The sequence below is a fragment of the Canis aureus genome, unplaced genomic scaffold, assembly GCF_053574225.1.
Source record: "Canis aureus isolate CA01 unplaced genomic scaffold, VMU_Caureus_v.1.0 NW_027326412.1_RagTag, whole genome shotgun sequence".
NCBI classification, from domain to species: domain Eukaryota; kingdom Metazoa; phylum Chordata; class Mammalia; order Carnivora; family Canidae; genus Canis; species Canis aureus.
In genome coordinates, this window is record NW_027554413.1 from 580,282 (window position 1) to 599,390 (window position 19,109).

The window sequence follows — 19,109 nt, forward strand, 5'->3', positions numbered from 1 at the left end:
GAAGTGGAGAAAATAAAGCACTCAGCACAGTGCTAAATGCTGAGTATATTAAAATATTTTATGTGAAACCATAAAAAGTTATCTCATAAATGCCCTAAAATAAGTGCTTACCAAATATTTAATTTAATGCACTGACTATAGACAATCTAATTAGACATTACTTTAAATGTAGCTTAAATTCAGTGATCTAGATTAGATTTTCTAGAAGAAATTATATTTTGTCATTCATCCAAAGGTAAAACATCTGCTATGAATCATGTAACATACTTGCTTCTCTGCATGATCTGCAGGCCATCCTTGAACATGTTTTATGAGATTTTCATTGAAGTGTGCTGCTAGCGTAGGTGTTAATGAACATGTAGGTCGGGCAGATGAATTCTGTGGTACAACTGTTGCGTTTGATGCATTACTACTAGAAGTATGATTTGGACCAGGCGATGGACTTCTCTGGCTACTGGAAGAGAAAAAAGAATTGAATGTATAGTATATTTTTAAAAGGAGATACCTAAAAATTGTCAATATCTTCTATTAAATTAAAGATATCCAAATTCCTAAGAAAAATCTGTTATTTTAACATCAAATACATAGAATTTAAAATCCAAAGTGTAGTTATATATCATGTACTCCTTAAACACACTTTTGGGAGGAAAAAGGGCCCTTCTAAGAACAGTAATGTCAGTTAAATTTAAACTAATAGTGCTCTTCAAATTTGACAGCAGAACCTGTGATTTTGTATACCAGAAACACTACTCAGAATGTAACTAAGAAATGGTCATATTTTAACAGTTGTAGATATAAGGCACAACTGAGTATTGCATCTTAAGTACATGTAGATAAAGAGGGGGAAAAAATCTATTGCCTTTGTTTAGTGTCAGAACAAAATACTGAATCAGAGGGTAGATAATGTGAAGCAAAATACAGGCATTTTATTGGACAGCAACAAATGAGTTTAGTGGCAAAATAAGACCCAAAATAACACTCTGAGATAAGTTATCTTCTTTTAAAACTGTATGGTTTGGCTAGGGTTTGGGGATATGGTGGTAAGAACCAAAACTTTAATCACCCAAGTTGATTTCCTACCTGCTTCACCAGACTTGGCTCTGAATGAATTTCAGTTATTTCCAAAAACTAAATCTCCCAAAGGATGAAGAGTTTTCATCACTGAGGATATTTAAAATAATACTGCAGCCTCTAAAGACAATTTAAAAGAAGTATTTCCCAAAAATGTTCTGAGCAATGGCAACATTGCTGGAGTAAGTAGACAGCTTCCCAAGGTGATTATTTTGAAGGGAACAACTCTCATTTGGATGTAAAAGTTCTGAAATGCTTGTTTAGAAAACAACAATAAAAACAATAGTTGAATTATTTTGCTACCTCATAGCAAGAAATCAAAATAGGAAAATCAATCAAATGAAAATCATTTAAAGTTGTATTTGTTAATTAACAAAGAAACATGTAACACAATACAGCCCTATCTGACAAGCACTCCACACAGGGGTCAAAATTGAAGCTCTTAGGAAAACCTGACACATACCAGTTGAGAAATAGTATTTCCCATTTTTGGATTCAGCAATACACTCATATCTAAAACTGCTATGAGGAGGTTAAAAAATGATGTCATTTCCAACAAGTATTATAAAATCAGGTGCCCTCTTTGTACAAGTATGACATATTGTTACTCCTATCATATTCTATTAAGTAAAATCTGAAGAATGACTTTCTTCAAAAAATAAGCTGGCTTCATTACTAGAGACAACAACCTACTTGGAGTAAGATTTGCCTTTGTAAATCTTATAATACATAAAACTTAGGCTAACCATGGATTCTTACAAGATCAAGTTCTATTATACATATATTTTTATAATATTCAAACAATGCAGCATGCAACATTAATGAAAAAATGTTTCAACACACATGAACTTACTTTGAGCGCTGAAGACTTCGAGGAGAGACAGGTTCATGACCTTGCTGTTTGTCAGCAGTTACAGGCTGCTGTGTGGCCGATTGTGAAACCGGTCCTTGCTTAACTACTGGAGTACTAACCTGAAATGTCAAAATCTGGTGAGACAGGCTTCTATTATATACATAAATACCATGGAAAGTACATAAAACCAAAAGTACTATCAATGTGAAGTCTCTTATTTCTATTCTTTAGTAATTTTTAAGATAACATGAGCTGTCCCCTAATTGTTTCATAATTATTAGTGATATAGACATATTTAATTGTGTAAATCATGGTCATCCAGGTCCCCAAATCCACACACCCCTCCAAATCTAGTTGGATAGTCTTAAACTCTGAAAAATCTAGAGACTTCAAGAATTGCAGTCAGATTAATTTCCCAAAGTTCACAGTTAGAAGAGCCACGTTCATTTTGAGACTAACATAGAATTTCTTCATAAAATGGCCCAGAAGACTTTAAGATTACTTTTTGTAAAGCAGAAGAACACAAACTAGTTCTCTAATGTTGAGCCCAGTTTTCTTTCTAATACACTAAGATAGCTCCTCTGATTCAGTTATTTTTATATCAGTAAAAATTAATGTTACTATATCATACAAATACAGCTGCTCAAATTTAAACCACATATGCAGAGCGTATAGATTGGTCTACCAGTGAATGAGTCAACACTGGAGTGGTCTTCAAAGACATGTTACCCTACAGAGGTGGAACAAGAGGACCATGATTGTCAGTGAGGATATGTACACTACACATACTTACATGCCACAGAAAAAGAAAACAAGTACTTTTAAACACAAGCCCCGAATTAAGGCACGAAGGCAGACAGCCATTTGTGATTAAGTCACATCCTCCAATAATAGTTTTGTTTTTTTCTTCTTTCTTCCTTTTTTTTTTTTTTTTAATATTCCCCCAAACAAATCTGGATAGCCTGGCTACATAAAAATCATTTTTATAAGCATTTTTATAAGGTCTACTTAATACTGAATTCCCACTTAAAAAAAAATTTGATGGGGATCCCTGGGTGGCGCAGCGGTTTGGCGCCTGCCTTTGGCCCAGGGCGTGATCCTGGAGACCCGGGATCGAATCCCGCGTCAGGCTCCCGGTGCATGGAGCCTGCTTCTCCCTCTGCCTATGTCTCTGCCTCTCTCTCTCTCTCTCTGTATGACTATCATAAATAAAATTAAAAAAAAAATTTGATGCCCATATACATAAGGGATTTGAAATGCTAATCTTATAACTGATTGTAAAACTTTACAATCACTTTTAGTCATTATTTATTGTACTCCTAAGATACTACACCCTGACGAGTTTTAAGCTCTAAGAAGATCTCCTTTGTTGAAACAATTTTTTCCTTCTCTCACAAAGTGCAAACAGTATGAAATTGCAGAATAGACTAATTTCTTTTTAAATTTTGAGTTAAATGTATCAATCCAGACTGACCCTAAAATGAGTTTAGATAAATGACTTAAATAGGGAAGGGATAAGCTAAGGAAGACCTAAAAGCTGTCCTAGCATCAATTTCAAGTTATCTTTCAATACGTTTTTATTTTTAGGCTTCTGTGAAAAAGCCTAAAGCTTTAAGCCTTAACTTTATTTCAATATAAAATTTTGGCAAGACCCCTGGTTGGCTTAGTAGGTAGAGCATTCAACTCTTGGATCTCAGGGTTGTGAGTTCGAGCCCCACGATAAGCGTAGAGACTGCTTAAAAATAAAATCTTAGGGATCCCTGGGTGGCGCAGTGGTTTAGCGCCTGCCTTTGGCCCAGGGCGTGATCCTGGAGACCCCGGATCGAATCCCACGTCGGGCTCCTGGTGCATGGAGCCTGCTTCTCCCTCTGCCTACGTCTCTGCCTCTCTCTCTGTGTGACTATCATAAATAAATAAAAAATTAAAATAAAATAAAATAAAATAAAATCTTAAAAAAAAAAAAATCTTCAGGGGATTCCTGGGTGGCTCAGCAGTTTGGCACCTGCCTTTGGCCCAGGGCCTGGTTCTGGAGTCCCAGGATCGAGTCCCACGTCGGGCTCCCTACATGGATCCTGCTTCTCTCTCTGCCTGCCTCTCTCTCTCTCTCTCTCTCTGTGTCTCTCATGAATAAATAAATAAATTCTTAAAAAAAAAAAGTTCCTTCTTAAAAAAAAAAATCTTCAGCATGAAGGATTGAAATAGCCTACTTTTTAACTAAAAAGAATTTCTTAAATTTACCATTAAGAAAAAAAACTGCAATTTGTGCATATACCAACTTCCAAATCTTTTAATGTTTTGCTGGTAATAGGACTACAAAGCAAAGAATGAGTATGACTAAGATTTGCTTAAGAAATTTTGGGTAAGGGATACCTGGGTAGCTCAGCAGGTAAGCGTCTGCCTTCCACCTAGGGTGTGATCCCAGAGTACTGGGATCAAGTCCCACATCGGGCTCCCTGCATGGAGCCTGCTTGTCCCTCTGCCTGTGTTTCTGCCTTTCTCTGTGTCTCTCACGAATAAATAAAATCTTAAAAAAAAAAAATTTGGGCAAGACTCAAATGATATAGTATAAAATCTGAAGGCAGTGTTGTTAAGGTCTGGTTTATATTCCAATAAGAAGAGACCAGCAATTTTCTAACTGTCTCTGAGGAGCCATTCATGCAAACTTTTGCTTGGAGAAACACAGGTAGTATAAGCTTAGTAAAATGGATTCTGTGTTCAGAAAGACCTAGGCCTTAAATTCTGATTCCACCACAAAAACTGGATTTAACTGAAGGCTTAATTCTCTTATCTATTAAATGAAGCAAATAGTAGTTGATTCTCATGATGTGAAGTTAAATATAATACTATTAAGCTCTTAGCACAGAAATGGATTCATTTCTAAAATAAAAGTATGGGAGGAAAGCCACTGGAAAACAGGTTATATCTTTTAAAAAGTTAAAAAACTCTACAAATATTAAGACAATTATTTTATCCTTCTTTATCCCACTCTTCCTCCAGGTCACAAATCTCAGCCAGTAAGAGAAAACAATCAGCGTATAAAAGTAACACATATGATGGGGGTGCCTAGGTGGCTCAGTCAGTTATGTGTCTGACTTCCCGGTACTAGGATCAAGCCGCCAGTGAGCTCCCAGCTCAGCAAGGGGTCTGCTTCTCCCTCTGCCCTCCCCCCCCCATGCCCTCTCTGTAAATAAATAAATATAATTTTTTAATTAAAAAAATGTTTAAAAGTAGCATAGATGCAACTCCCTCTAGAGTCCTCAATTTACTGAGACTAACCTGCATCTAAGCTGACCCATCATTCACTCCACCACTACTACACGTTCTCAAAGAGGGCTTTTCCTACAATAGAGAGTCTAAAACATTAAACTTGTTTTTCCAGAAGTGAGTGCTTTCGTGCTTTCTTTTCCAAATTTCCCTCAAAAGCAACATACCTTTGGCTGTGATGAAACAGGAGGAGTACTAATCAAAGGTTTGATAGGGACTGTGTTAGTCTGAGGTATGCTTATTCTTGGAGACACATACGATCTTGGGGATGATGCATCAGAAGTTAAAGACATTGGAGACTGATTAGATGGCTGAGCTGTGAAAAAGTAAAGCAATTAATTAATTCCAAATAAACCAAAACTTCCGTAATATATATGTAGAGGTCTTTCCATCCCTCTACATGCCCCCTGAACACCAGACAGAACACTTAACTGTTTAAAGTCAGAATCTGAAATACTCACTGGAGTCACGGACTAAAAACGAGCTGTGAATTAGAGAAGCACATCCAATGTATGCCTCCTCCAACCTGTTTTTTTAGGCTGAAGCAAGAAGGTAAGCCTGAACTATTCTCACATGGAAGGCATCCTCACCATTCTTATTTGTTCTTTCTTATTCTATATTTAGGCCTGGTTATACCCCTTTATCTCCTGCCTCATGAGGATAACCAGAGAGTTAAGTCTTTGCACTATTATATTTCAATTTCAGAATAAGTGTTTCTGCTCAGTTTATTAGTTTTCAGAATTGGGGCAGGGGGACAAGTCAAAGTGACCAATTCATTTCTTCTTTGTTCCTATATATGCCTCTTTCCATTGGATGTTTCATGGAGAAGAGAAATAGGTAATTTAAGACAGGACTTGAGCATTTCTGTATCCTGTGGTCAGTCAAAAATCATTAAACATCAAATGTGAACCAAACCAACACTTAAAATATATTCAATGTTTCATAAAAATTGAGGACCTATCAGTTTACACTCAGCTTTATATCAGTTTACACTCAGCTTTAGAGTACATTGACAACTTAAAGTCTGAATTAAATATGTATTACAGATTTAATGGCAATACTGGAAGATAAATGTCAATGTTTGCCTCATCTGGAAAAAAAAATACTGTATATACTAGTGTTAGAAAAAAAAATCATCAAACATCAGGGGTGTTTGAGTGGCTCAATAGATTGGGCATCTGCCTTCTGCTCAGGTCATGGTCTCAGGGTCCCAGGATTGAGTCCCACATTGGGCTCCCTGCTCAGCAGAAAGTCTGTTTCTCCCCGCCCTCATGTACATTCTCTCAAATAAATAAATAAATAAAATTAAAAACAAATTACAGGATCCTGTAAAACAAACATCAAATTGTTATAGCTAGTCTCTTCAGAAACCAAAAAGTTTTACCATGAACCCCCTGCTCCAAATTAATATACAATTCTCACAATACCTAAGAAAATGAATACCTTGTGTAGAGAGCTGAGCAGCTTGAGAAATCAAAGAAGTTATGTTGAAAGCAGATGGTCCAGCAGTAAGAAACTTATGAATTATAGACTGCAATGAGGCTTGTGTCACAGCTGCTGTAAGAACTAAACACATATCTTAAATTAAAATAAAAACATAGTGGCACAGTATGGTATTAGTAACAACTTGAAAACTAAAAAAACCCCAAAGAAACTGCAGTGTTTCAAACTAGAACTCTCAAAATAAAAATCTGTAAGATGGTAATAAAATGGGTCCAGAGATAGGAAATGATCAGAGGTAGAAGAAATTTAATGGTTTTTTTTTGTAAAGGAAAACAGTAGTTTTCCTTTGCATTAAAATTTGTGTTCAATTTAAGAAACTCCGGAGACTTTTTAAAAACAGTAAAGAGTGTTCCCTGGAAATTCTGATTATACCAGAAATCTATTCATTAATAGCTAAAGGGCTTTTGTAGGTTACCTGAAATTAAAAAGATAAAGGGTAGTTATTTCATGTGAATGCTTTACTAAACAAGGTGACCATTAAAACCCTACATTAGGGCAGCCCAGGTGGCTCAGCGGTTTAGTGCCTGCCTTCAGCCCAGGGCATGATCCTGGAGACCCGGGATCGAGTCCCATGTCAGGCTCCCTGCATGGAGCCTGCTTCTCCATCTGCCTGTGTCTTTGCCTCTCTTTCTCTCTGTGCCTCTCATGAGTAAATAAATAAAATCTTTAAAAATAAAATAAAATAAAACCCTACATTAATACCCACTCCAACAATCTTTTAAAGAACAGACATTAAATAAAAGAAGCTAGGTAATTTAGGAACATCATTTATTTTCAAAGCACAAGATCCTTTATTATTGACATTTTCTTATGCTATCATCTCTTCAAACTGCTTAAAGTCCTACTTTCCCTAGTAAAACATGTACCTATCAAATAGAATGGCACAGTTATCTTAAGAGAATAAAATCAAAATGCAAGAAAGTACAGTAAGAACAAAATTATTGACCAACTAGCGTGAAATAGCTCCATTTTTAAGATAAAGGAAGAACTTAACCATTTAGCACTACTGTTAAATATATTATGTAACAATGTACACATACTGAAATGGACTATTCTAAACAGAAAATTTTAAAATGCTCTTAAGACTGTTTGAATTTGAATAGCTTGTCAATTAAAACTATATCCACTTTTATTCAGACTTCTTTGATGTTGCTAGCTAAACAGCATACTGAAAAGCAAAGTTGGAATTAACAATATGCTAGAATTTAAGTGTTTTTATATCAGTTTTTAGAAATTAAAAAAATTTAATTTTAATTAAAAAAAAGAGATTTATTATACACATTAAGCAGACAGAATAGCTTTATCTCCGGTAAATACCGTACACAGCAAGTCTTGAAAAATATACAGAGAGAAAAAAAAAAGAAAAATATACAGGAAAAATCCAAGTACTACTAACTCAATTACAATACCAAAGGCTTTCAACAACCATGAGGTTACGATATGAATTTCAAAGAATGACGCTCAAATGTGAATTTCAAAATGAAACAAAAGACCACTCCTAAATTGGGGAATTTACTAACGACACGAAGCAAATAATAATAATAAAACTGTTACCAATTTACCTTCATTTATTTTGGATATGTCCACATTAGAATTATTAAGTTGCAGTGTGGCTTGCAAAGCAGGAAGCAGCTGTCTGAGAAGGTTGGGGTCCTGAAGTAATGGAGGTATCGGTGACTGTGGAACAGGAGAAACAGGGATTGCTGACGCAGATGTTGGAGGTGCAGATGTGGGATTCAGTCCAGAGGCAGAGGATGTGGAAGGAGTTGTGCAAGAATGTGATACAGATTTGTCTCCTGGTGTAGACTCTAAGTAAAAAGGAGATAACAAGGCTGAAAAAAAACTACTTGGAGAAAACTAGAACCAACATCGAAAGAGCAACTTTCATGTGCCAAACACCCAACTCAAGTAATTTCATTCCATCTTCCCAAGGTGACACAGGGAGGGGGCTCAGTAAAGATCTACCTACTTAGAATAATAGGGTTAAGTATTTTTATATCCCGATTTCACAGGTGAGAAAACTAAACAAGAAAGATTATGTAACTTGCTTGAAATCACAAAACTTGGTAAAGCAGTGATTCTGCTATATTCATGTCTGATTCTAAAAGTCTCATGTTCTGTTTACTGGTAATGCTGTTTCAAACACAGTTAGTTATGTATTAACTACACGTTCAAATAAGCTTCTATTAAGATAAAGGTACAATACAATTCTCCTGGACTTAATTTAAGGTGAAAATGTTTATGACCACAGTAACAGCCCTCCAAAACATGACAATGACCAGAAAACAAATCAGGATTTAACACCATGGCGAGCACCTCCAATATAGGCTACAGATCAGAAGAATGAAACTCCAACTTTGAACTTTCATACTTAACAATTGAGTTTCCAGATTACATACTTTCCTTCTATAAATATATCTATTTGTCACATTTAAAACTTATTAGCACTAGAAATGATGCTTTTTTAATAGCAACCCATCCACAATACATATATTCAGTATTTTAAATAAACCAAAAATAAATAAATAAATAAAACATGCACGGAAAATGGTCATTATCTGAAAGCTATCATTGCAAATTACATATATAGAGTCAATGCAATCGCAATCAAAACTCCAAAAGCATTTTTGGCAGTATTTGAGAAGTTGATTCTATTAACTTATTTGAAAAAGGTAGGGATCCCTGGGTGGCGCAGCGGTTTGGCGCCTGCCTTTGGCCCAGGGCGCGATCCTGGAGACCCGGGATCGAATCCCACGTCGGGCTCCCGGTGCATGGAGCCTGCTTCTCCCTCTGCCTGTGTCTCTGCCTCTCTCTCTCTCTCTGTAACTATCATAAATAAATAAAAATTAAAAAAAAAAAAAAAAGAAAAAGGTAAGGGCTAGTACGGCCATGAAGTTCATGAAAAAAAAAAAAAAGAACACAGCTAGTGAAATGTGTCTTGCCAGTATAAAAACTCACAATTGAAAGAAAACCAATATAAGGTCGATTAAACTTCTGTTATGTGTCTTTAGAACTAGAAGATGAAAACAAGAAGGTATCTTTGACATCTAGACGCAGAAAACTACAAAAAGCAAACCAATTACATTCAAAGCACAGATAAGTATTCTAAGGAACTCCTATAATCAGAAAAGACAAACTACACGAAAGAAAAATGAACAAAAGATGAAATAAAGACATTTCCCAGAAGAAACCGGAATGGCTTTACAATTTTTATAATAATACAATGCTTGTTTCTATTTTAGCACAAAACTAGAAACAAACTAAATGTTCACCAACAGAAAGATGAACACTGTATTTTCATACCATGGAATATTACTAATATAATAACTTTAAAGAAAGAAAAAAAGAGGAACAGAGGACCTCTGGATAAAAATATTAAAACAACTAATCAAGATGTTCATGCATATGCTTACAATACTGGCCTAAATATGAAGATTTGCTAAAAATCTTTAATTTTCCATACACACCTATTTCTTGAAGATTTTCAAGTTTGTATATATATATATATATATATATATATATCCCAAATTAAGACTATTATATGATGTATAAAAGTTGCAGGAATACTGCATCTGAATATTACACTGCTACCTAGTAACTGCAAATCCTCATTTCCAATTCTAAGAACTAAACATTTATTAATCTTCATGTCCCCACAGAAGCTGGGAATTACTAGTAAACTTACTGAAAAAGGACTCCTCTATCAGCCTTTTTATACCACTACTATAATAGTCAAAAGAATTAGGGGCAATAGCTCTCTGAAGTATGGACTTCACAGCTGCTTTAAAATATATTTCATGGCTATGTTGATCAACTATGATCAAAATTGATAAAAGTGTAACATCTGAATTTTTGTAAAGCACACATTTTAAAGAGGGTTATTCAGTTTAGCAGATTGCCTATCACGTTCAATTTTGTTGCTCTGGATTCATATACAAGTATACAGAAACTTGAAAGAAATAAAATTTCCCCTTTGAAAACCTGTCAGTTCTTACATTTTATGATGACAGTTTTCTCCAGATCATACTCCTTAAGGGTCAGCTTAGGGGCATTCCTGATTAATGTTTAAAATGAAAACAAGTTCTGCATTTTTACTTTCTGCATGAACCATCAAATTAGTGCTTACATACCTCTGAAATGATCCTTACTCTTTTGTTACTTTTATTGTGGCTTTCTTCTGTTTTTTAACGTATTCTGATGCTGCTCAATCTATCCACACATTTTTAAAATAAGCACAGCTTAAAAAACTCTTGAGTGCTGCCCTTTAATCCAAAAAAAGGAAACACCCCAGAAAAGAAAACTATACATATTACCATAAAGAAATAAAGTAACAAAAACTAAATATCCTTAACTCTTAGTTTTAGTAAGTTTGTTTACTCTAAGATAAATTTCTTTTGAAGTTCTGTCAAAGATCACTGAAGAGTAGTATGGAAACCAGGTGATCCTGCTTAATATCTAGGAGACCCTTGAACAGGCAACATCTTTAAAGGCCAGAATTTTTCTATTAAAAGGTTTGAGTATCAGTTTTCAGCAGAAAGCTTATCAGAATTATCTATAAAGCTAAAAACAAAACAAAACAAAACAGATACCTGGGCTCCACTCTAATGAACCTGGGGAGGCCCAGGCATATGTTGAAGTTGTAAGAATTCTATAGGTGATTCTGACACCCTAGTTGATTCTGAAAAAACAGGTTAGAGCTTTCAAGGTTGCTTTTCACCTTAAAAACCAAAGGAAACAAAACCAAAACAAAGCAGCATAGCACAAAGGTACAGGAGTGAGTGGAATTAAGGATAAGATGCAAGACAGAAAAGCTAAATCATTTTTCCCAGGTAGGTCTCCTATTTTTTCCATTGAGGTATAACAGACATACAACATTCTAGTAGTGTCAGGTGTTCAACATTCTTATCTATATATACTGCAAAATGATCTCCAAACAGTTACAAAATTATTTTTCTTGCTATGAGAACTTTCAAGACTTAGTTGAAAATATACAATAGTATTATTATGCACATTATGTCCCCATTGCTTTATAACTGGAAGTTTGTATCTTCTGACTTCCTTCACTTATTTCGTCCCAGCAACCACCAAGCTGTGTGCTCTGTATCTATACACTTGGTTTTGGTTTTTTAGACTCTTCACATATATAAGTATTTCCACACTATTTTAATAATAGCTCCACTCACCTTGTCTCCCTATAAAGACACATCCATACAAATGCCCTTCCAAAACATGTTACATGTTAAACATTTTACATATTACTTTCCTCAATCTATATATATAACTGAGAACAATGTACTGAGTTTAATAATATAGATATAAAATACTACTCTGTAAGGTAGTCTTAAAATATTACTAAAGAAAGGTATTGGTTGGGTACCTCTCCTGTGTTTTGAATGCCCTAAAAGAGATCTATTAACGTTACCCAGTATCTTCTATTATATAGTTTATTGTCTTTCCTTTCTTGCAGAACTTTAACAACTTCAGTAGGGGGATTTTGTTGTATTTATCTCTATAGCCCTGGTACGAGAGGACATGACACCAAGATGGCATCAACATGTACTTGTTGAATGGGTACCTGATCCTGCAGTAAAGGCCCAGGTCCACGTACATGCATTCTCCCTCTAATCTCTAAGTATAGAATTTATGATAATACGGAGGAAAGTCTAAGATCTCCATCCTAAATAACTGACAATTACAGCTTTATGCTACTTTCATAAAAGTAAGGAACTATATGTAGTCTTAGAGATAAATTTAACTTATTTAAGCTTATTTTAAATAACCCTATAAAATACTCAACCTTTCTTTTTAAAAAACACAGAGAGGAAATGGAACTATTTGGAATAAACAGTAATGTCATCAAATATATATTTTTATCAAACTAAACAAATAAAAACTTGGGTCTTTCAAAATAAAGACCAAGAAGTAAATGTAGGTAAAAGAACACTTTTTGCATTACAAAGCCATTTCTATAGGCTCTTCCACTTTTAAAGAATATCATCCTCCAGTCTCATTCCTTAAATGTAAACTCTCCCCAAGCAAATCTAGGTTCCTTTGAGCATTTTTTTCAATCTCTTACACACCTATTTTAAACTTAAACTAAGTCACTTTCCCTTATGATTATTTCTAAGACTTACAGATCTCTAACCAACTCTTTACTATAAACTTTAAAATTTTATCCTCTCATTTTTGGTATATATGCTTTGACAAAATTTTTCTTTCCCCTTATACTTGTATGAATTATTCACTTACATTTCCAATGCTTACCAGTAGGGGCCATAATCTACTAAAGACTAAACTTCAGAGTCACCTAAAAATCTGTTACTATACCCTAATTCTTTTATGGTTTAAAGTTAATATTCACCTCTTCTAAATCTAGGCCCCCATCCAAAATATCCAAGAGCATAAACCAAAGTCAAAATCTATTTTTGACCTACATTTTTCTGGCACGCCAAAGAATTCCTTCTAGATCTACAATAAGATCTAAAGACACTGCACTTAAAAAGGGTAAAAGGTACCATACTACATTTCTAATCATTAATTTCCTCTGATGCTTGGAGAGTTGCTGTAATAATATTCAGGGGAACATGTGAACAAAGCTCAAACTACTGTTGCAAGAAGGGCAGTTTGTTTTGTTCTGTTTTGTAGTAATGGTGTTACACTGAAGATTACAACATGGGGAAGTTACAAAGGAAACAAAGTATTCAAAAGTAGTAGGAAAAAAATGTAATAATAAGGTATCTAGGTGGCAGTAACCTGGTATATAATCTGTGATTTTCACTTATTTTTAATTTGATAATTCATGAATATGTTAAATCACATATCCACCACCCAGAACCTTTTCTTTGCATTTTACAAACGTACAGAAATATGGTGATGTAAAATATGTTAAGATATATTTTTGCACCTTGCTTTTTTATTCAACTGAGGAAATCTTTATGCTATACATGTAAAGGATAAACATACTCTGAAATTTATTCATGAGAGACACAGAAAGAGAGGCAGAGACACAGGCAGAGGGAGAAGCAGGCTCCTCGCAGGGAGCCTGATGTGGGACTCGATCCCAGATCCCGGGGTCACGATCTGAGCCGAAGCAGGTGCCCAACCATGAGCCACCCAAGCATCCCCGTATTGAAACTTTTAACAGATTTTATTAAAGGGATTCCTCTAATAACCGACATACACATTCCCACCAATTGTGCTTCCCCACATCCAGCTGTTAACTGTCACTAATCTTAAAGGTGAAAAATCTTATTTTAATCTTAATTTCCAATATGCACTGATAATCTTTCTCTTGAAATTTTTTAGCCTGCTAAAATATATATAACATAAAACTTACTACTTTAACTACTTCTAGGTTTACAACTCAGGGCCATTAAGTATTTACAAACTGTTGTGCAAACATCACATAGCACTATCCATCTCCAAAACCTTTTCATCTCTCCAAACAGAAATTCTGTCACCAATTAAACAAGGGCTCATCATCCCACTCCTTAGTAGCCACTATACTACCTCCTTTCAGCATAAGGTCTTCAATTTCATCTATGTCACAGCAGCATGCGTCAGAATTTCCTTCCTTTTTAAGGCTGTATGTCTAGCTAATATATATTTTTTTAAAACCTGTAACAGCTGATGGACACCTGAACCATTTCCATCTTTTGGCTATTTTAAATAACAATGGTACAAATATCAGTGTATAACCACCGGTTTGATTCCCTGGCTTTCAATTCTTCTGGTTATATATCCAAGCACAGAATGGTTTGATCCTATGGTAATTCTAGGTTTCATTTTTTGAGGAACTGCTAAACTGTATTCCACAGGAGCTGCATCATTTTGCATTCCTAGAAGCAATGTACAAGCGGTCTTAAAAAATAAAAATAAAAAAAAGAGGTCTAATTTTTCCCACATCCTCAAAAACATTTATTTTCATTGCTGTTTGTTTTCATAATAATCATCCTATGGGTGTGAAATGTTTTTTTTACTGTAGTTTTGATTGCTTTCCCTGATGCTGAATGCCTTGTGTGCTTACTGGCTGGCCTTGGAGAACACGTCTATTCAAGTCCTTTGCCCATTTTTGAGCTAGCTTGTTTCATTTAATTGCTCAGTTATAGGATTTCATATATTCTAGATATTAATCCTTTACTGGATATAGGATTTACAATTTATTTCCTCCTACTGTATGGGTTGCCTTTTGACTCTAGAGTGCCCTCTGATGCACAAAAGCTTTTAATACTGATGAAGTCCGTTTTATCTTTTTCCTTCGTTGCCTGTGCTTTTTGTGTCACATCTAAGAAATCACTACCAAATCCAATGTCACAGAAATTTTCACCCGTTTCCTTCTTAGAGTTTTTAGAGTTTCAGCTCCTAACTTTAGGTATTTGATCCATTTTGAGTTAACTTTTATAGCTGTAAGCCAAGGCTGGCAATTTTAATTTCCTCTTCTATAACTGCTTGTTCATATCTACTGCTTATTTTTTCTATTAGATTGTCTTTTTTCCTACTATTTTGATGTATTCTTAATGAATCCTTAACATATTGCTATACGTGTTGCAAGTATTTTCTACCAATTTGAGATATGTCTTGTGTTTAAATTTATCAACATTTTTTTTTTAAAAGGCAAAGGCATACTGGATCTTGATTTAAAAAGCCCTTCCCCACCCCTCAAATTATAAATAGTATATTCTTTCATCACAGCTATTCCCCCGTCCCATTGTTAAAAGTGCCATCTTAGATTAACTAGCATAATTTTAAAGTTACAGACTAATACAGACTAAATTCTTCTACTAACGTATTCAGTTATTCAACAAAATTTGAATCATGGGGGGCCTGCATGGCTCAGTTAGTTGAATGCCTGCCTTTGGCTTAGGTCATGATCCCAGAGCCCTGGGATCCAGCCCTGCATCCCTGCATCAGGCTCCCTGCTTGGTGGGGTGTTTCTCCCCTGCTTGTGCTCTTTTACTCCGTCAAATAAATTTTTTAAGATCTTAAAAAAAATTTGAGTCACTAACACATCTGTAACCAGTTTTCCTAATTTTCATGAAGAGTTTAGTAATCCTAAAAATTATTATAAAGTAAAGCAAAGGAGCGAGGGCTGAACATGGCCCACTCAAGTTAGTTAATGACCTACTACACTAGCTTATAAAAGGCTAGTACTGCCTTAATGCATACTGAAATCTTCAGGTTCATTTAAATTTCACTCAGTCTACATACCATCAAGACACAAAAGCAAAGTTTATTCCAAGTGACTCACACCTCACATTAATGACTAATCCCCCCTCCTGTTAGATTGAGTGCGGAATTAAGTAACCACATTAAGGATTTAGATGCAAACTAGCCCTCAGCAGATTAGCATTACTCAATGAATAGGTCTGCTTCTTTGGTTATTTTGCCTTACTTTTCAAGTTTGTTTATGCTAATAAATCATAACTCTAAAATTACTAAGTAAGAAACTTATTAATTAAGGTCATTAAACTCCTCTCACTCTGGCAGTTATTTGGCCAAAGCAATGGTTTCCTGCCTATTTTGTCATTTCATGAATCTGGAAGAAAGGGTAGAGTTAGATACAATTTAGAACAGTCTATGGGGGACTGAAGAGGCTCCTGGATGACTTCTCATCCAGGTTCCAGTTTCCAACTCCTGGTTTTGGCTCAAGCTCCTTGTCAGGCTCCGCACTATGCTCTGTAGGAAGTCTGCTAGAGATTCTTTCTCCCTCTCCCCGTTAGTCCCCCAGTTCATATTCTCTCTCTTGCGCTGTATAATAAATAAATAATATATATATACATATACACATATATATATATATGAGGAATGGTTAATGGGATACCAACTGATAAAAACCAAGTTTTAGGTGTTTAAGTATATCATTGTCTCTATCACTCTGTTATATGGTTGTCCAATAAAGTAATATGCCAAGAGATGTTCAAATGTTATCCTAACAACAAATACAGATCTAAAAGAAGATGCCTGACCTTGTTTCACCCTACCTAACACCAGGATTGTTTCCTACAAAACCAGAGCTTCAGATTTTCCACACTCTGTCTCTCAAGCAAGCACAGACTTTGAATTTATCCTTTAAATTAATTAATTTAGTTGCTTCTTCTCAAAAGGCACACTGGCATTAAACAGATCTAAATCTTTAGGTTTACAACAATTATAATACTTTTCTTTTTCTCCAAATCCATTTCTTAAACCATGAACTACTGCAAGTGCTTTCCAAGCCCTTAACACACACACCATTACCATTCTCTGTTACTTATCCATCTACAAGTATTGATGGTCTGTTATTTTTTCCAGAACTAGGGATAGAGCAGTGGGTCATAATGACAAAGATCTTGCTATTATTTAACACAGCATCTTACCATGGACACCCCCAGATAGAGCCTAGCCATACTATTAGCACTTACAACCAAGAGTCCAAAAGTCTGATATTACCCAATCATCAGCCTTTTAATATAAATTATTTGTTAAGGAAAACTCAAACAAGGAAATCAGTATATTGATAACAGTCAATAAAAAGGCTTAACTTAAAGAACATGGATGTGCCTGAGAGAAAAAAAATATTTCAAATTAATGGACACTTCACAAATTTAGACCAACTAATGAACAGTTTGAAAATAGTAGTCTTCATTTATACACAAGGAATACTTGGGAAAATTATACAATTTTTCCTATTTCAATAGTCAACTGCAAGGTAACCAAGTTTCTTCCTGTAAGTTTAAAATTACCATATGTAAAAGTTTTAGAAAAAGTTTGTGATTAGCAAATATACTTTGTAGTATTAAAATGGAATCATCTAGGATTTGTTACCAATTTTTAATTACTGGGGTTCAAATTAATATAGATTTGTGTCGGGATCCCTGGGTGGCGCAGCGGTTTGGCGCCTGCCTTTGGCCCAGGGCGCGATCCTGGAGACCCGGGATCGAATCCCACATCAGGCTCCCGGTGCATGGAGCCTGCTTCTCCCTCTGACTGTGTCTCTGCCTCTCTCTCTCTCTCTTTCTGTGACTATCATAAATAAATAAAAATTAAAAAAAAATATATAGATTTGTGTCTTTCGTTACCCTAGGGTTTTATGGAAATAACATGAATTTTGGAGAAGCTGCCTCTAACATCATGTACTTAAACAGTGGCAATGTTCAGGTTCTTCTTATCTAAAAGATACACCATCTTTGCAATACTGTCTTAAAAAATAAACTAAAATATGTAGTAAACACTTAGCACCAAGCCTGGTACACAGTTAATTTTTAATGGTATTTGGACAGCCCTGGTGGCTCAGTGGTTTAGCGCAGAATTCAGCCCAGAGCGTGGTCCTGGAGACCCCGGATTGAGTCCCATGTCGGGCTCCCTGCATGGAGCCTGCTTCTCCCTCTGCCTGTGTCTGTGCACCCCCCACCCTCTCTCGCTCTCTCATGAATAAATAAATATTTAAAAGAAATTTTTTAATGATATTTTAAAAATTTGTCAGGAATGGTGAAGCATGGAGGGAGAAGGTAGTATAGGTGAACCAAGTTCAACATGTAATTAATACCTAACTCTAAACAGTTTAATTAAGTCAACTAAAATTACAATATGATAGGTGCTATAATAATAAATAAATATAACAGGGAGAGGTTTGGGAAACACAGACTAAGAGAGCATAACTGACGCTGAGAACCCAAGGGCATTGGAGCTGCCTCTTAAAGAGCTCAACAGGATGGAATGTTAGAGCATGTCCTTTTTCAGCAAAAGCTCACAACAAGAATGGATATAACATGCCCAGGATATAACAGGCTGCAAGCAGACTGTCAGGCACTAAGAAGTATGGACGTATCCTGTGGATAATGGAAAAGTATTAGAAGTAACACAATCCAATCTAAATTTTATAATGAAACAACTGTCAGTGAATAGTGTGGATGGAAGGATGCAGAACAGTTATTAGAAGGCTTTTTCAAGAGAGATGCCTGGAGTTTCCATAGTAGTGGCGACAACCAGAGAAAGGATAGAGAAGGCGGAATCCAAGATCTGCTGATAGGTCAGTAGACAGAGATGAGGACAAATTCTAAAGAACAAGAAACAGTGGAGGACAGTGTAGTTACTTACCAAGAATCTGAGAATAAGCTGTGGGGAAAGGGAGGCATTTGGGACACAACAAGTCCTTATTGAAATAAAGCAGATAAAAGGTAGGAGTCAGAAATAAAGATTTGGGAGTCACTTTTGTAGATAAGACTGCCTGGCAAAAGAGAACATACTGAGCAAGAAAAAAAGAAAACAGTAAAAGGATGAACAATACTGGTTATTTAGGGGGCAAGAAGAGAACTAGAATATTGAAAAATAGCATTATTCCAGAAGCCAGTGATGGAAAGAATTTCAAAAAGGAGGTAAGAGCTAAGAATTAAATTAACAAGAGAGAAATGAGATAAAGATATTTTTTTAAAAAAAAGAT

General features: G+C 35.3%; 1 protein-coding gene across 1 annotated transcript in view; it reads right to left on the minus strand.

The window, feature by feature from the left end:
- Positions 1-19,109, minus strand: part of LOC144309470 (WW domain-containing adapter protein with coiled-coil-like) — a 28,630-nt gene that overhangs the window by 2,409 nt on the left and 7,112 nt on the right. The window contains exons 4-8 of the mRNA XM_077890554.1: positions 8,254-8,499; positions 6,632-6,754; positions 5,356-5,504; positions 1,925-2,043; positions 268-454 (exon numbers count right to left, since the gene is read on the minus strand). Coding sequence (XP_077746680.1) covers positions 268-454; positions 1,925-2,043; positions 5,356-5,504; positions 6,632-6,754; positions 8,254-8,499 — 824 coding nt within the window. The remainder of the gene's footprint in view (positions 1-267; positions 455-1,924; positions 2,044-5,355; positions 5,505-6,631; positions 6,755-8,253; positions 8,500-19,109) is intronic.